General features: G+C 43.4%; 1 protein-coding gene across 5 annotated transcripts in view; it reads right to left on the bottom strand.

Moving 5' to 3' along the window:
* Positions 1 to 18,833, bottom strand: part of LOC113619929 (stimulated by retinoic acid gene 6 protein-like) — a 73,733-nt gene that overhangs the window by 25,544 nt on the left and 29,356 nt on the right. For all 5 annotated transcript variants that reach the window (XR_003432592.1, XR_003432591.1, XM_027105442.1 and 2 more), the window contains 7 exons: positions 17,204 to 17,334; positions 13,317 to 13,437; positions 11,677 to 11,722; positions 9,343 to 9,471; positions 6,668 to 6,738; positions 5,150 to 5,261; positions 2,652 to 2,805 (listed from right to left, as the gene is read on the bottom strand). Coding sequence is in view for 3 of the 5 variants with exons in the window: in XM_027105442.1 (XP_026961243.1) it covers positions 2,652 to 2,805; positions 5,150 to 5,261; positions 6,668 to 6,738; positions 9,343 to 9,471; positions 11,677 to 11,722; positions 13,317 to 13,437; positions 17,204 to 17,334 (764 nt within the window). In the remaining 2 variants the exon portion in view is untranslated. The remainder of the gene's footprint in view (positions 1 to 2,651; positions 2,806 to 5,149; positions 5,262 to 6,667; positions 6,739 to 9,342; positions 9,472 to 11,676; positions 11,723 to 13,316; positions 13,438 to 17,203; positions 17,335 to 18,833) is intronic.

Below are 18,833 nucleotides of genomic sequence, written 5' to 3' on the forward strand. Positions count from 1 at the left end.
ATATATATATATATATATATATATATATATATATATATATCTGAATCACTTTGCTGTATACCTGAAACATTATAAATCAATTATACTTCAATTTAAAAAAAATACAATGTGATACCACTTCATACTTACTAGATGGCTATAATAAAAAATAAAGATATTAACAAATGTTGATGAAGGTATAGAAGCTGGACCCCTCATACATTGGTGATGGCAATACATAGTGATGAAGCTGCTTTTGAAAACGGTCTGGTAATTCCCCCAAAAGCTTAAACATAATTACCACATGATCCAGAATTCCACTCCTAAGTATATACCCAAGATATATAAAAATATATGAAAAACTTGTAGATGAATGTTCACAGCAGTATTATTCATAATAACCAAAAGTTGAAACAACCCAAATTTGCATCAACAGACAAATACAATATTGTATATTCATACAACAGAATAAAATTCAGCAATAAAAAAGAATGAAGCTGAGACACATGCTATGATACAGATGAACCTTATAAATATCTTGCTATGTGAAAGAAGTCAATCAAAAAAGACCACGTATTGTATGAATCTATTTATATAAGATGTCCAGAATAGGCAAATCTATAGAGCCAGAAAATAGTGGCCGGGGAGAGTTGAGAAATGGGGAGTGACTGAAAGTGGTCATGATTTCTTTTAGGGTGATGAAAATGTTCTAAATTTGACTGTGGTGATGGGTGCATAAATTTCAAAATACTAAAAGCCACTGAATGGTACACTTTAAATGAGTGAATTGTATGGTATATGAGTTATATCTTCATAAAGCTGTTTTTAAAAAGAAGGAAAAAGAAAGCTGATTTCCATTCCTTTCAAGTTTCAGATGTGTCTTTATCAGCATCACCAGGACTAGGCAATTGCTCTATCCCAAACCTCCACCAACACAAAGGATGTGGGTAAATCACCATAAACCTCACCCCAGGGGATGCAGGGGACACATCCTTGGAAGGAGAGGATGGAAGGAGTCTGGCCACAAGAAGAGTGAGTGCAGACTTTCTCCAGCCAGCAGCAAGAACATGACCACACACCTTTAATTTAATGCCTTTATCATCCCAAAGGTGAAGCATGTTCAGCCTAAGAGTCTCTCTTGGAAAGAGGGCAGCTGTTTAAAGCTGGAAGAGATTGAGACAGAGTGAAAATGTTATATACTGATTCTTAAAGTGTCTAAACGTGAGAAATATATCAAAGAGGAGATAAAACATGAGTGAATATGGTGATATACTCACTACAATTCACCCAGACCAAGTAACTGAGGTTAGCATTAAAAAGTTGCCCAAAACAGGGGTAGAAATGTGAATTTTCTGAAGTATGACTTAAAACAAGTATTATTAAATCAAACATTAGAATATGCTCGCTGAGTGTATAGGAAGGGACTCATCAGGCAGAACATTAAAGATGAATAGAAGTGTTCAAGGGCAACAAAAAAGTATGGTAATATGGAAGAAGCAGTACCCACCTTAGTGCAACCTTCTATGTCATGTATGTATAAGAGAATTTTCCTCAAATAATTCACAGTAGATCTATTCCCCTCTGGTTTTGATATTCTACTAGCTTGTGAGTCTTAAGTGAAAATATTATTTGCATCACCTGTTTCATGGCTTAAGGAACATATGGTAATTTACAGCCATTAAATGTCAGAGCTACAAAGGCTTTTGGAAACCATTTGGTACCCTCATCCCAGTCCCATTTTAAAGATGAGGAAACTGAGGCCAAGAGAAGGGACCTGACTTGTGCAATGACAGAGTTTTATCCTGACATCTTGTCCAGGTCCTTTCTCAACAAGGAATAGTGAAGAACTTTCCTTCCTTCATGGGCAATGGACATATAATTAGAGTATGTCATTTTCAAAGAAAGCTACTATTTTAAGGTAAAGTGACTGTTATGGACAGAATGTGTGTGTCTCCCACCCCCCACAAAATTCATGTGTTGAAACCCCAATCCCCAATGTGATGGTATTTGGAAATGGAGCCTTTGGGAGGTGATTAGATCATGAGGGTGGAGCCCTCATGATGGAATTAGTGCCCTATAAGAAGATACATGAGGGAGTTTGCTTCCTCTCCCTGTTCTCCATCCAGTATGTGAGGACACAAAGAGAGGGTGGCCTTCTGCAAGGCAGGAAACTGACCCTCCCCAGACACCAGGTCTGCTAGCACCTTCAACTTCCCAGTCTCCAGAACTGTGAGAAATAAATGTCTGTTTTTATACCACACAGTCTATGGTAATTTGTTATAGCAACCTGAACTAAGCAGAAATTAAATTTGAATGATATAAGTAAACTTTCCATATAATAATAAAGTCATGGACCACTGTTTTATCTTTTCCAAAGTGAAAAAAATATGATGATTTTAGTTGTTTCCACTGGCATCAAACAAAATAGGCTATTTGAGATTAGAAAATTATCAGGGCATGTTCAATTCAGCCCCAAACAGGTTCTAACAAAATGGCCTGTGTCCTGACTCCTTTTTCCTTTGAGTCAACCCAGGGAGGCATAGAGCAATTGTAACACAGGTAATATCAAGACCAGCAGCAATAATCATTATAGGTGTGCACCTGCCACAGGTCACAAGTCCCTCTCTGTTTCCTACACAGGCAGCAGAAACAAAGGTGGAGGATGGTTTTACCTTTGGTGACGTTAATCAGCTCTTTCACCTGCAGGAGGACTGGGGTCAGGGTACCCGTCCGGTTCATGGAGGCGACGTAGCTCTCCAATTCGCCTTCAAACACATCCAGCTCATCTCTCACATACACGAACATGCAGAACTCAATGACAATGAACTGGGGGACACAGAGCAAATGTTTCAAGGTCTCACCTGAGTCCAGCTCAGTATATGAATAACATATGGGTCTCTCTTTCATTTTGAGTTCAAAACTCATCTGCAATAGACTCTGGACACTTGCTCTACTGAGATGAATGGGATTGTGACTTCTTTGGAGACAGGAGTCACCCCAAACTCTGTTCTTCACACAACAGCATATAAGAGTAGGCACCACAAGGGCTCAAAGAACTCTTCAAACATTAATTAAATCAGAGTGAAATAATTAAAACAGAGTGGACTTTGAATAAGGGGTGACCCTGGGGACAATTCCAAACACTTCTCACTGTTCCCCTTCTTGTATCTTGGCAATGACCAAATTGGAGGAGGTGCTATTTCCTGTATGCATGTCATGCTTGCTCCCCTCCTATCATCCTGTCATCCTGCCCTCATGCCCCCATCATCATGCCATTGCTTCTAGAGTCCCTGACGCCATTTTACTTCATCAACCAAACTGAATGTGGAGCTCAAATGCTACTATTTTCAGGCAGGTTCTCAATCCAGAGTAATTCACTATATTTCCAAAGCACTTTTACCTTTTCTTTTTCTCTAGTTAGACGGCAGTACTTCATACTGTATTTTATCTTCTTGTCTTAGACCATGGGCTACTCCCAGGCCAAGACTCTGCTGAATCAGCTCTCTTCTCTCTTCCAGGTCTTAGTATAGTGTTTGGCATAGAGTAGACAACCAATAATGATTTAATAAACACAATAACCCCTAGTGATTTACCCACTGCTGCAGAGAACTCTAGCTAGTTGTCCATTAAAATCTCTTCTCCCCTTTTTTGGGCACAGGTTGGACTACATTTGCCAGCCTCCCTTGAGTTAGATGTGGGTAAATAACAAGGTTCTTGTCAATGGAAGAAGAGTGGAAGGAATGTGTGCTGGGTCCACATAGCCTTTGAAAACCTCTCACAGGCATTTCGCCACCTGCTTTCTCCTTCTGCTGACTGGATGCAGGTGGTGAGGGTGCTCAGGGATGATGAAGGCACACGATGGAGAAACCAGTTATGGAACAAACACGTGGAAGACTGCTACCTCCCAAACCTCAACACTCACTCAACACTGTTAGGTGGGCAAAAATATATTCAGTGTTGTCACTGAAATTTGTGGGTTTATGTGGTACTTCATCATAACCTAATACATCCACTTAAAACTTAATCACAGGATTAGTTTATATAGGTATCATCCTAGTACATTTAAAATGAGCAGAAGACAATTTGGCCATTTTTATCCTGCCATTTGACCCTGCTTTTGACTCAGACATTTTATCTCAGATAACAATGACCACGTGAAATGCTTTGATTCTGTACTTTATTGACTTCCTGTTTTCAATTTCATAGGTTTCTGCTCTAATTTTTATTACATCTATTCTTCTGCTTACTTTGCATTTTAATTTGCTCTTTTTTGTTTGTTCGTTTCCTAAGGTAAAAGTTTAGACGATTGATTTAAGATCTTTCTTCAGGTCTAATATGTACATTCAATGCTATAAATTTCCCTCTAAGCACTGCTTTTGCTGCCTCCCACAAATTTTGATAAGTTGTGTTTTCATTTTCATCTGTTCAAAATATTTTTAATTTCCCTTGATGTTTTTCTTTGGCTCATATGTTACTTTAAAGTGTGTTGTTTTCATACCTACTACTTGCAGATTCTCCGTTATCTTTCTGTTACTGATTTTTAGTTTAATTCCACTTTGATCTGAGAGCAGACATTGTATGATTTCTATTCTTTTATATTTATTAAGATGTGTTTTATGGTCCAGGATATAGTCTATCTTGTTGAATTTTCCATTTACTCTTGAGAAGAATGTGTATTCTGCTGTTGTTGATGAAGTATTCTTTGGATTTCCAAAATATCCAATTGATTGATGGCATCAATTACAGTTCAGATTTTCCTACCTTGGCACTGGTTGCCATGGGGTTTCTGCTCCATTCTGTGATGATCGTGTCTCTTCAGTTTTAGGGGTAAAGGTTTGCTCCATGACCTCACTGCTCTTAGGGATCTAAGAAGAGTTGTTGATTCTTCAATTTGTTCAGATTTGTATTTGTTGTTAAGGTGGATTGGCATCTTGCAAGCTCTTTACATGTGGAATTGGTAACTGGAAGTCTCCGTAAATAACTCGATTATATTTATTAGTAATATTCACCACATGAGTATAAGTGTCCTTGGAGTCAAAATGGTGGGGTCAAAAAATTGTACTTTTTTGATTTACAGATACTCAATTTTGACCCAGCTTTTAAAGAACAACCCCTATCCTAGACCCATCCCATTTATAAAATAATAAAGGATTTGCTTAGATCTACTTACAAGGTACAGGCAGATGAAAGCCAACACAGTGGTTCCAATCATCCTGCTTGGGAACTGAAAGTAAGGGTCCCACTCATAGATCCTGGTTTGGAACCAAGACTTTTCTCTCTCTCTGTGAATGAATAAACATCAAGAGAAGACAGGTTGTGGCTGGTAAACAAATGCCTGATTCTTCTGAAAATAATATCATCTCCTCTTCTTCACCTTAGCGTATAGTGAAGACAAAGAGCACTGGTAGATTCCACAGTTTTCATTCTCCCCTCATTCTTAAGAACAAAGACTCAGTTTTATTCAGTACAGCAATCTACCAAATTAAAGGCTATAGTTCCCGACCTCTCTTACAGCTAAGAGTGACCAAGACTAAACAAGCCAATTAGACGTGACCAGAGATGTGGTGTGGGACTTTGGGGAGGCTGGTCAGGTGGAACTGACACAGCTGGGAGGATTCCCTTTGACTTCACTCTTTTCTCCTGCCTGTCATCTGAAGGGCAGACATGGTGGCTGGCCCAGGCTGGAGCCCCAGCATCTATCTTGGGCCACAGACAGGCTTCATGATGGAAACCACTATGTTACTAGAACAGAAAGACAGACAATGGGTAAACTGCGTGGTGGGCAGTCCAGGGTTAGTATGGACTGCCTGCCTCCAGAATTCTTTTACATGAGAAAGAAAGAAATCTCTCTTTTATTTGTGCCATGATTATTTTGCATTTTCTGCTATATGTAGCCAAATGTAACTCTAACCAAAGAACTAGTTTTGCCACTATGACCTTGGATTAGACATATCCCTTCTCTGGGAATATACCCTTGTGCACAGTGGCAGTGGCAGGGGTAGGGTGACTTGAATGGTCACTGAAGACCAGGTGTTCTTGCCTGGCCAAGAGCTATGTCCTCTTTTATTGGTAACAACATCTCAGTTTTTCTCTGGGAATCTACTCTTCCCCACCATCAGTCCTGGTGGTTTAAGTGAAGCTGAACCACTTCCTAGTTCCCATGGTGAACATGTGACCCTGGTTTAACAATCAGTTTACTCCAATCACCTACTCACAGTAATTGGTTCTGGGATGCCATGTGGTCCAACTTGATCCAATGAAACACATTCATGGGAATTTTGTTTGAATTATTTGAAAGAAAACATTCTTTTCTCTATGAGCTTAAGACAGGAGGGTATAAGCTTAGAGATTCTGGGGGCCACCACGGGGAGGAAGCCTACCTAACTAAGAGTTTAACATAGGTAAAAGCAGAGCTGAGAGATGAGGGAAAGAGACCTAGTTCTGATTATATCAGTCAAACCCCTGGATCCATCTGTGTCTGAAAACTGGCGACCTCTAGGCTCTTTAATTATGTAAGGCCATAACTTTCCTGTTTCTCTTTAATCCCATTTGAGTCGAGTTTCTGTTATTAGCAAACAAGCGTCCTAAAACAGCGCTCTTCCAGTCATCTCCAGGTCTCTGACACGGTCAGGGCTCATCAATATTGGTGCAAACGCCGAGGGGCGTGAACAAATATAACTGTGCTTACTGCAGGGGGCACTTCCTCAGGAGCTGTTTGACATGCTCTGCCTGGTGAACTTCCAGGAAAGGCTTTTCTTCCTGTGAGAAAAGAGAGAGGTTGATGTTTTGGCTCACAAAGTCTTGTTAGGGCTTTGGTCTCTTTGAGGGGCTATTTCCCTAGAGGCCAGGATTTTCGGTAAAACTTGCCATTCCCAGACACCCGTCATTTATTGAAGAGACTATACGGTCCCGTCTCCTGTTTCCCAAGCACTTCTTTCATGAAATGCCAGAGGCCTGACCTTCCTTGACTCTTCTGCTTACTGCTTTACACCAGCCTTTGTTTTGTGAAGTCGATTTTTCCCTTTGAGATCTGGTGATTTCTCATCATAGTTCAAAACACTGTTCCAGAAATGAAACACCCAAAATCCCAGTGTTTTTATTTTTTATGAAAAGGAATTTCTCTTGCTCATTTCTTATTTTGAAATGAACTTTAATAGTATGTTTGGAAATGTTTTCTCCAAGTGTAATGAGCTTTCCACAGTAGTCATCTGTTTTACAATATATTGAATATGTAACTTTTACACACTGTGAGACGAAATCTTATATATTGCAGATGTTGCGCAGAGTAAAATAGACCTGGTTATAATTCTGACTCGTAAGTGACATCAGCGAGCTGGAGGAACAGGAGGTTCCAGTTCCCATATGCCCTCAGATACTCCAACTTTGACAACCACCCACAGGTGAGAGTACCTTTGTGGGGGCCCAAGTATCTACCTTGGAGGTTACAGCACGCTAGTTAAGCAAAACCTCCAAGAACAGATGCATGAAAGAGAACAAGGAGAACAGTTTCATTTTACCAACATCACTCCTCCTCCAAAGTAGTATAGCTCAGGGCATAGAGAGAAGGCCCTCTTAGCTTGTAATTTCTCCTATGAGGGAAAATAAAAGTCAAGTGAGAGCCCACCTTCCCCAGTCTTGGGGGACACTGCCCAACAGATCCATTCCTGTCTCACACCACCCAGAACACTGAGGGGATCAGCATGGCGGAATAGTCTGGGGAAAGCTAAGAGCAGGGAAATGGGGCAGGGGGTCAATGGGGTGGGGGAGTCCTTCTAGAGTCCTCGAAGGAACAGAGAAAGAGAAAAGGGCAGAAAGCTATATAAAGAAATAATGGGGGGACTTCCCTGGTAGTCCAGTGGTGAAGAATCCACCTTCCAATGCAGGGAATGTGGGTTCGATCCCTGGTCGGGGAACTAAGATCCCACATGTTGCGGCGCAACTAAGCCCACATGCCACAACTATTGAGCTTGCACGCCTCAATGAGAGAGCCCACATGCCACAAGCTACAGAGCCCACATGCTCTGGAGCCCACGCGCCACAACTACTGAGCCCATGTGTCCTGGAGCCTGCACACCACAACTAGAGAGAGAAAACATGCATGTCACAACTAGAGAGACGCCTGCATGCCGCAACTAGAGAGAAACCCAAGCAGACCACACACCATAATGAAAAGATCCTGCATGCCTCAACAGAGATCCCGTGTGCTGCAGACCTGACGCAGCCAAAAAAAATAAATAAGGAAAACAAATAAATAAAATAAATAAGTATTTTTTTAAAAAAGAAATAATGGGGACTTCCCTGGTGGTCCAGTGGCTAAGGCTCTGCACTCCCAATGCAAGGGGCCTGGGTTCCATCCCTGGTCAGGGAACTAGAACCCACATGCTGCAACTAACAGTTCACATGCCACAACTAAAGATTCTGCATGAGACAAAGTGGACTTTAAGTCAAAAACTATCACAAGAGACAAAGAAGGTCATTATATAATGATAAAGAGGTCAGTTCATCAAAATGATATAAAAATTGTAAACACATATACATACCTAATATCAGAGCACCTAAATATATAAAATAAATATTAACAGAACTGAAGGAAGAAATAAACAGCAACATGATAATAGTAGAGGACTTCAACACCACACTTTCAACAATGGATAGATAATCCGGTCAGAAAATCAATAAGGAAACAGCTGACTAGAACAACACTATAGACCAAATGGACCAAATGGACATTTATAGAACATTCCATATAACAGCAGCAGAATACATATTCTTCTCAAGAACATTTTCCAGGATAGAGCATATGTTTGGCCACAAAACAAGTCTTAAACGTAAGAAGATTGAAATCATATCAGACATAATTTCTGACCACAAAAAGCTAGATGTTGATAACAGGAGGAAAATTGGAAAATTCACAAACGATACACTCCTGAACAACCAATGGGTCAAAGAAAAAATCAAAAGGGAAATCAGAAATATCTTGAAGCAAATGAAAATAGAAATACAACATACAGAAATTTATGGGATACAGGAAAAGCAGTTCAGTTCTAAGAGGGCAGTGTATAGCAGTAAATGCCTATATTAAGAAAAAAAGAAAGATCTCATGCAAACAACCTAACTCTTTACTTTGAGGAACTAGAAAAAGAAGCACAATAGGTAAGAGAGAGCCTCAAGAACCAAATTCTCTGGGTTCCAGGTCTGGCTCTGCTATAGACTTGCTATGTGAGCTTGGGCAATGCAACTGACAGCTCTGGGTCCAAGTTTCCTAATACAGAGTGGGAGAAGTAATAATAGTACCTACCTCACAAGGCTGTTGGGAAAACTTAACCTGTCAGGACACACACGGTGTTTTTACTTAGTACTCACCGTCTGGAGCTCCCAGCCCAGGTGGACCCTCAGAGACTTGACAAACATGTACAGGAAGCGGCCCAGAAGGAAGGCCAGGCAGAGCAGCGAGGGCCAGTAGAACACAACAGTCTCATACTTCCCCACAAACTGCAACAGAAGCAGACCATGGGGCGTGGGCTCTAGGTAGGGAAGGGCTAGGCCACTGGTGAGGCTGTGCACAGGAACCTGCCTGCCCCAGCCTGCTCCCACCAGGGCCCACCCTCTCAGAGCTTGGAGGTCAGCAGCCAATCCCCGCTCCCCCAGCCCCATATCATCAGAACAAGCAGTGGACTTGGAGTCCAGCAGCCCTGGACTTGAGTCTTAGCACCCCTATTTAATTTTATACAAAGGGCTTTCATGGCTTTTTTCTCATTAGGTATTAAATATTACTTTTGGAAAATACTCACAAGAGAGAGGAGGGTGAAAGAGAGAGAGAAGAGGGGAGAGAGAGAAGAGGAAGGGGGAGGGGTGGGTGAGAGGGAGAAGGAGAAGAAGAAAAGGAAGGAAGGAAGGAAGGAAGGAAGGAGGGAGGGAGGGAGGGAGGGAGGGAGCGGGGGAAGGAGGAAGGAGGGAGGGAGAGCCCATAAGTGTCATCATTTTGGGAGCAACACAAGCTCCCAAGAGTAACAGGTCTCTCAAGATGGTGCTCATAGTTTTTCTATTTTTAGCTTCATTTTGATAAACAATTTTTTTCACTGTTTTAAGACAAATCATATTGTTATGTATCTTTCACAATTTACTGGTTAGTTTCATTTTTTTTTATGTTTCCAAAGTATTTCTCCCTAAGGAGAAATCAGAGTAGTGATGTTAGATGTAGTGATGTTAGACTGGGGGACGGACGCATTCTGAGACGTGCGGGCCCGTGTCTTCATCCTCGTCTCCAGCATATGCTTATATGTAAGACATAACCACCATCAGTATTTCAGTGTCTTTCATCTTTATCTATACCCATATAGCTATATATATTATAAGTAGAGATAGTACCAAATATGTAGGTCTGTATATAGCATAATCACTTCTCCACACGGTTACAAATTATTTGTGAACATTATTTTTAATGCTGCATAATAGTGCATTATTTATATGAACCAAACTTTATCTAAACTTTCCCCTAATATTTGACATTTGAGACCCTTTCTAATGTCTCATTTTTATAAATAAAGTTTTCATAAATACATTTGAAAACATGAGGACAAATTTTCATTAATTCCTTAGTCTGGATTTCAGCCCCATGATCTTTAATTAGTAAGTCATGTTAGCCCCTGAACCTTGCTTTCCTACCAGTGAACTGGGAATGGCACTAACACACTGTCTGCAAAGTGTCCTGAGGATTCTCCGGTTAGTGATTGGAACTGAGCCTAGAACAACGCCTGGCACGTAGCAGTTCTTGGTGTTAGTGATTCTGAGCATAGAAGTGAGACCCTGCCGATTAACCATGAATATTTCAAATTTCCAAAGAACCTCTGGAAGACTGAAAGCTCTCCAAGACTCCAAAGAAAATACCTGTGATCCTGAACCTCAGGTACGGTGAGCAGTGGGAAGGAGGGCTTCTTTTGCGGCAGAGTTGTGCCGGAATGCCCTCAATCCCAGTGCAGAGATGCAGAGGGAAGGCCCAGACTACCAGCCTCATTTTCTAGCCCAGCTCCCCCCAGACTCTCTTTATCATACCCTTTAATCCTCCATAGTTACTGATGCCCAGGAAAGGCTTTGGCAAGGCTCCTGTGGGCTCCTGGCCCAGGTGGCTTCTTCGTACTCCCCTCACACACCTGGTAACCCTTCTAGATGCAGTGTGACACCCCTCTTTCATCTTGCTCCTTTTCCTGGGGTACAGGGCTAAACAGATGAACCAGCTTCCTCTAATTCTGAGAAAGAGGATGCATGGCAAAGTGATAAGGGATTCATCTAGTTCGAGTCTCCCATTTTATAGACAGAGAAACTGAGGCTACATGAAGGAATGGAAAGAAATGAGCTTGAGAGTCAGCCAGACCTCGTCTCAACTCCCAAATCTGCTGCTTCTCAAGAGTTACATAATATACTTGTGCCTCAGTTTCCTCATCTGTAAACAGGTTTGCTAAGAGCTTCCCTCCCTTGAGGGGCCGCTATGAGCATCAACTGAGAGAACATCTCCTGTGAATGCCATCTGATGAACACAAGATGCTCTACAAATGGAAGCATCATGAATGGCTCCAACTCCCCTTTTGTCCACACGAGGAAGCTGAGGCCCAGAGTGGCAAAGGCTTGTCCCAGGTCACACAGTGAGTTGGCCATGGTGATAGGACTGAATACCCTAAACACAGCTCAGCAGGGACTCACCTGCCCATGGGGACACTGTGTGATGTGAAGGGTGGTGACAGCAAACCTGCAAGACAGAAACCAGGGTTGGGGTCCTGGGGTCCTTCCCAGCACAGCCCCTGTGAAAACAGCTCAGATACCACCTGCCTGGAGTTACCTCCCCTCTGAATCCTTCTTGGGAGGACTGGTCCCCAGTACATCCCACCCAGATCAGGCATACAGCTTGTGCCTAGGTACATGCACACTGAATTCATTTAACACATCCTCACTGAGGACATAATCCTGGGATCCACGACGGCAGAGCAGGAAGACACTGAGAGGTCTCCTACTTTCTCCCCTCATCACTCAGGTGGGGAGACTGAAGCCCAGAGAGGGGAAGGGATTTCTCCAGAGTCACACCCAGAGCCAGGACCAAGACCCAGGTGTCCTGACTCCGGGACCGAGGCTCTTTCTGACGGGACATGCCCTGTCTGTAAACACTGCCCTGAGGAATAAGCCTCAACGTTTTCTCCCGGCTGGACACACATTCCTATTCCTGGTCATACTCCCAAGGTGCCCAAGGTGCCCAAGCTGCTAAGTGGTTCTGACCACCCTCTCCTCTCCAGCTCAGAAAGTCTGGCAGAGGCTGTTAAGATGATATTATTCCACGTCTAACCCTGAATACCCTCTCTTCTAATTTTTAAAAAGCAAGTCACAAACTCTGTAATTGTAGCCATTGGGGTATCATTTGCTTGTGAGCCCCCTGCACTGGTTCACACACACTGGGCCTGGGACCCCTGCCCCACAGAAAATGCTGTAGTGGGGAAGCCGGCCCAGTAAGGGGGATGCAGGCAATGAGATGAGTTTCAGGGCTGGAGAGTAGAAGTGTTCATGGGATTTTTCAGCCAGAAAATATTCCCCAGGGCCAGCTCTGTGCCAGTCCGGTGTCAGCGCTGAGGGCACAGCGCTCAAGCGGAGGGTCAGAAAGGTCCCACATCTGAGGGCTCTGATCCACGAAGGATGAGCATGTATCTATCACTGGGCCAAGTCGGGGAAGACGATCCACACAGGGAATAGCAATATGTAGACAAAGAGGCCAGAACACATGTTCCAGGAGGGTCTTTCCTGTCCTCCAGTGTTTTCCCTGGCTCACAGCGGGATGTCTGCTGAACGAATAAGTGGACGGAGAAAGGAGTATAGGAGTCTTGCATGACCGGAGGTGTGTGCTAGAGACTGTCAGGCATGGAGAGATGGGGAGAGGCCAGACTGCGACAGCACTGAACGCCCAGCTGAGGCACCTGCACTTTCTCCTGGGCTCCTAGGGAAGCGTGACAGCGAGGAGCGGCAGAACCCAATGGGACTCCTGCTTCTAACCACGGGACTGACGGCACTTGACAGAAATGGAGTTTTCTACAGCCCTCACTTCTGGGAATATTCTGATCATGAGCGGCCTCCTGTGGAGCAGACAGAACGCAGGCCTGACCTTCTGAAGCCTCAAGTGCAGTTTCCAAGGAGGGGCTGCGGTGGGCCTTGGACCAGTCACTCCGCCCACCCGCCCTGGGCGTCGGTTCTGGGCAAGGTGCCCTCCAAAGAGAGCTCTCAGGTCACCTCCAGCTCCTTGTCCAGAGTCCAGCCGTGGCCAAAGGAACTGCAGGAGGCCAGGCAGGCAGAGTCCATCTTACCAGATCAGAGAGTAGCTGAACCCCAGGATGGAGCTGACCAGCCGGAACTCCGACGAGAGGCAAGCAAAGAAGGGGAAGTGGGACAGGCCGACTTCGATGCCTCCGATCAGAAGCACAAAGGCTGGGAGAGACAGGGCCAGAGATGACATGAGTTCCTCTTCTCACGGGCTCAGGGGAGACCCAGGGCAGTTATGGGGTTTCGTGTGACTTGCAGTCACAGACCTCAGGACTTAAGGAGATGAGTGGACAAGCCCCAGGTTAGTACAAGGAGGAATGCAGAGATGTCTTTCATGCAATCATGCAAAAGGCCCTTCCTGGTACCTCTTCCATGCCAGGCACTGGGCTAACTATTGAGATGAAGAAGACTTTGTCCCTGCCCTTGATTAGCTCACAGTATGATGGGCAGAAACATACCACAAAAATGAACAAACAAAAATCACTGAGAGTAAAGCACCATAAAGTGTACCATAGCAACACAGACAGCAGTGATGTACTGTGTTCTAAAACCTCTTGTGCACTTCATCTATAAGGCAATAATAATATTAATGCTGCCACTGACTAGCTCTGAGATGGTCTAACAGGATCCAGTAGAATGTAATTGGGCAAGATGACCTTTCCTAAGTGTCTACTTTGAGCTGGGTCGTGGGTCAGGCACCAAGGACATAGGGGGAATGAACAAAGTTCTTGCTTTGAGGTGCTTACGGTCCAATAGGGAAGACAGGAAGAAAAGTAAACGATGTGATATGTACTCTAATAGAGGCATATTCAACCTGCTGTGTGGACAAGAAGAGGAAGTCATGGACCTCACCTGGGGTCTGGGTATCAGAGAAGGCATCCTGGAGGTGGTGACATTTAGCAAGGCCATGAAATATAAGTGGGAGTTTGTAGGACGGAGAGAAGGAGGGAAGAAAGGACATTTCTCACTCAAAGGAGGGGAGATGGTTGGTTGAGGTGGTCAGTATTTGTGTAAATGTGAATAGTGGGGGACTGGCAGCTAAGGACCATATAAAAGGAATAATTGCTGTGAGGTTAGAAGCTGCAACAGCATAATTTTTTAATTTATCTGAATTCCCCCAACCATGAAAGCAGACAGAGCAGTGAAGATAGCAAAACCAAAAACAAACATCTACAATAAATCTAAGTGACAGGACTCATTTGATATCAACATCTGATTAAGGGGAAGCACAGGAAAGACAATAGGATCTTTGAAATCCCAAGAACAGAAGAACCCAAAATTGCCAGCAGATATTCACAGGAAATTGAAGCTGAAATAACAGCTGAAACTGGGCACAGGGCTGAAGGCCTTGATTCATAGGTGAGAATCAGCAGACCTTAGTAAGGTGTTAGTAGGTCTGAGGATGCTGGAGCCATCAGGGCCCATGAGCTCATTATACTAAATATCCAAGTCCCCTCCCAGCACAAGCCCCACATGAAAGAGAAACTGCTGGCAGCGAGAATCCAAAATGAGAAGGTAAGAACATTAGGAACTAAGTAGTAGTGGGTCCGGACAAAAGTGGAAGAAGCCAACTCAGAAAATATGAGGTTGTAATGAGGGTACATATGTATAATCATTCTGTAAAAACAGAAGAGGAGGGGCTACCCTGGTGGCGCAGTGGTTGGGAGTCCGCCTGCCGATGCAGGGGACACGGGTTCGTGACCCGGTCCGGGAGGATCCCACGTGCTGCGGAGCGGCTGGGCCCGTGAGCCATGGCCGCTGAGCCTGCACGTCCGGAGCCTGTGCTCCGCGACGGGAGAGGCCACAACAGTGAGAGGCCCGCGTACCGCAAAAAAAAAAAAAAAAAAAAAAAAAAACAGAAGAGGAACCCTTGAGCCATGAAGCAAGAAACAATATTCTGGTCCAGCCAGATGCTCAACATCAATTAGGCTTCACGGAAACGCAAATCAAGACAACAATCAGATACTACTTCACACCTACTAAGATGGCTATAATTTTTTTTAAAAAAATGAAAATAACAAGTGTTGGCTAGGATGTGGAGAAATTGGAACGTTCACATATTGCAGGTCAATGGAACACAATGGACAGTCCAGAAATAGACCCATACATACACATGTGTAGACAACTGATTTTCAACAAAGGTGCAAAGGCAATGTAGTGGGCAAAGGACAGGTTTTTGTAATGACAACAGTGCTGGAACAAATGGATAGCCAAAGGCAAAAAAAAAGAAGGGGAATTCAATCCACACCTCACACTATATATTCAAAAAAATTAACTCAGAATGTACCATAGACCTAAATGCGAAACACTGTGAGACTATAAAACTTCTAGAAAACACAAAGAAGAAAATCTAAGTGACCTTAGCTTAGGCAGATATTTCTTATATGACATCATATGCATGATCCATAAAAGAAAACATGAAAAAATTAGATTTCATCAAAATTTAAAATGCCAGCGCTTCAAAAGAAACTGTTGGTAGAATAAAAATACAAGCAACAGACTGGGGAAAAGTATTTGCAATTTATACATCTGATAAAGGACTTATATACAGAGTATATAAAGAACTCTCAAAACTCAATAAGAAGAAAACGAAAAATCCCCAATATTTTAAAATAGGCAAATAATTTGAACAAACGCTTTACCAAAGAAGGTACAGTGATAGCAGATAAGCACATGAAAATATGCTCAACAACAACAGTCATTACAAAACTGCCAACTGAAACCACAGTGAGATACCACAACATGCCTCTTAGAATGGCTAAAATTAAAAAGACTGACCATGCGTTGTCAAGGACATAGAGAAACTTAACTCTCATACACTTAAGATGGTAATCTACAATCAAACAGAACCATCATTTTGGAAAACAGTCTGACAGTTTCTTTAAAAGTATAATCTACTACATGATCTTAATAATCCAGACATTCCATTCAAAGGTGTTTACCCAAGAAAAATGGAAACATACAAAGACTTATAATGCTTACAGCAGCTTTATTTGTAACAGCCAAAAACTGAAAATAAATCAAATGTCTATCAATAGGTGAATGGATAAACAAACTGTGGTCTCTCCATACGGTAGAACACTATTCAGAAATGAAAAAGGAATGATTTCTGATACATTCTAAACATGTATGAATCTTAAAACAACTATGCTGTGTGAAAGAAAACAGACCCCCTCCCCCGCAAAAAAAAAACCCCGATTGCATTCTGTATGATTCCATTTGCATAACTGCCTGGGGATGGGGGTGGTGACTCGATGGGGTGGGAAGGAGAGAGTACAAAGGGGAAAAAGTTAACTTCTGGGGTTCATTATCATGATTGTGGTGATGATTTCATAGATGTAAACATTTGCCAAAGCTTAACTTGTACACTTCTAAGAGATGTATCATTTTGGTTTTAATTTGCATTAAAAACTCCTACAAACTAAGGAGATGTTGTAGGCATTTGCTCATATAGGCTTGGAACCCAGGAGAGAGAACCAAGCTGGACAGGAGATGTTTGGGAGTCACTGGATTAGGGATGGTTGAACCTGCAGGGAGAGCACAGGGCACGGGGAACAAAGAGGCCTCAGATCAATGGCCAGAGAAGTAAACACTGTTCCCTGAGGAAGCATCTGAGGGCTTACTGATATCAAGAAGGCAGTCACGGCTATGACTCAGGAGAGATTTCTAGGGTTGGTGACAGTGAACCTATTTTCTGAGACTTTGTTCTACTACGTCTAAAAAACCTTTGAATCTAACTGGGAGAAAACCTCCATAAAAAAGCTCGAGACTTTGTGGGCTTGGCATTGACCTTGGGCAAGTAACAAGCTAAGAAGTAATTGACAGTTCAACAAAGTTTATCCCCTGATCCCAGAGAACCCCTGCCATGCAGTCTCCAAGAGCAAGAATTTCCACAGCAAAACTCCCAGCAGGTATGAGGCAGCACACGTACCTTGGGCCCATTGTGGGACTTGCAGGGGCTTGTAGCCTTCTGAGAATAAGAACATGACCTTATTGGCTGTAGCCCCAAAGGCTACTCCATAGGACCATCGGTTACGAAAAGTGCCCACGAAGTCCAGAGGTCTGTGAATAAGAGAAAGAGCTCATGAGGCCAGAAGTGGCTCCTTCCCACAGTTCATTTCCAAAGTATCAATCCCACTCTGGGGAGGGACTATTGAGTAGTAAACTATTTATTTCAACTGACATATCCTGAGGCCCTCTGTGCCAATTGGGGGGTTAGGCATAGATTCAGGGTACCAAAGTGAGGAAGACAAAATCCTTGCCCTGGAGAAGCTCCAAGTCTGGGGAACATAAGCAAGGACACCAGCAGTCATGACAACAAGCAAAATGGGATGAATTTCATCTATGAGAGACACAAGCAGTATGACTTAAGAAACCAAAACAAAGAGTATGTGCCAGACAGGTTGGGGGAACTGCCCTGCACCTGGCCATGGTCTACGAGAGTCCTCCTTTCCAATATCCCTGGGAAGGTTTGGGTATCACTGGCTATGCTAGCTGCATGTGATCACACCTCCTGGCCACAGCTGATTGGACTATGGGTGGTCAGATGGTCACCTGACTTTGGATGGGCCAATCACCGTGCCTGGCCTTGTACTTTGGATTTGTGATTCTGAGGACAGGAGCCAGTCAGCTGTTAAAATTCTGTTCTGGAAAGTCATGCCAAACTGAGTCTTGCCGATGTCTGGGGGAAGCAGAGATCGTTAAGTCCGATGGTAAAGTCAGATGGCAGAGAGGAAAACGGTAAAATGGTGCTGAAGGGACCCCAGTGACACAAAGAGGCAAAAGTAGAATCCGTCTCCCAGAGACGCCCATGTCAAGAGCTCTAGTTCCCATGAGGCCAACCTTGCCAGTTTCTGTGAGATCTCTGTAACTTTATAAAAAGTCCTTTCTTTTCCTTTTATGCAAACAAGCTTGAGTGGGTATCTGTTTCCTCTAAGCAAAAGAGCTTTGTCTACATAAGGGAAAGCAATTGCATTTGAGACAAAGAGAAAAGGCTTTCCCCACTGGAGCGCCATTTGAAGCCGGCTTAATGAAAACTCAAGGTGGCAGGAAGGGAAGGGTACTGCAGGTACCTGCAGGTGGGGACTTGGGAGTCAGGATCTGGACCCCACCTTCCTGTTCCATTTGGCTGGCTCGTCTTCATCTTCAAGGCACAACTCAGGGAGCACCTCTCTCAGAAACCTCCCTGACAACCCACTCCCAATCAGGCACACCTACTTGCTGCCTTGCTTGGGTCCCCTCAGCGCTAAGTTCATGTCCATGCTTTTCTTATCACTTGTTTAGTGAATTATAAACTCCTCTGGAGTGGGACCTAGCACAGGGCTTTGAAAAGAGTAGCTGCTCACTGCACGTTCGTGGACACGCACTTGGTTGAACTGATTTGAATTCTAATCAATCCCACCTGTAGTACGTAAGCGCTATGTGGGACTCAGTCTCCCTATCTTTAAAACAGAGATGATACCCCTGCTCTGCTCATATCACAGAGACACTGTGGATGGCAAATGAAGACCTGCTTTATAAACTGTGGAGTGTCATGCACATGCGAAGGATTATTAATGGGT

Source organism: Aethalodelphis obliquidens, unplaced genomic scaffold, assembly GCF_003676395.1.
Source record: "Aethalodelphis obliquidens isolate GAN/ISIS:26980383/991018 unplaced genomic scaffold, ASM367639v1 scaffold7, whole genome shotgun sequence".
NCBI lineage: Eukaryota > Metazoa > Chordata > Mammalia > Artiodactyla > Delphinidae > Aethalodelphis > Aethalodelphis obliquidens.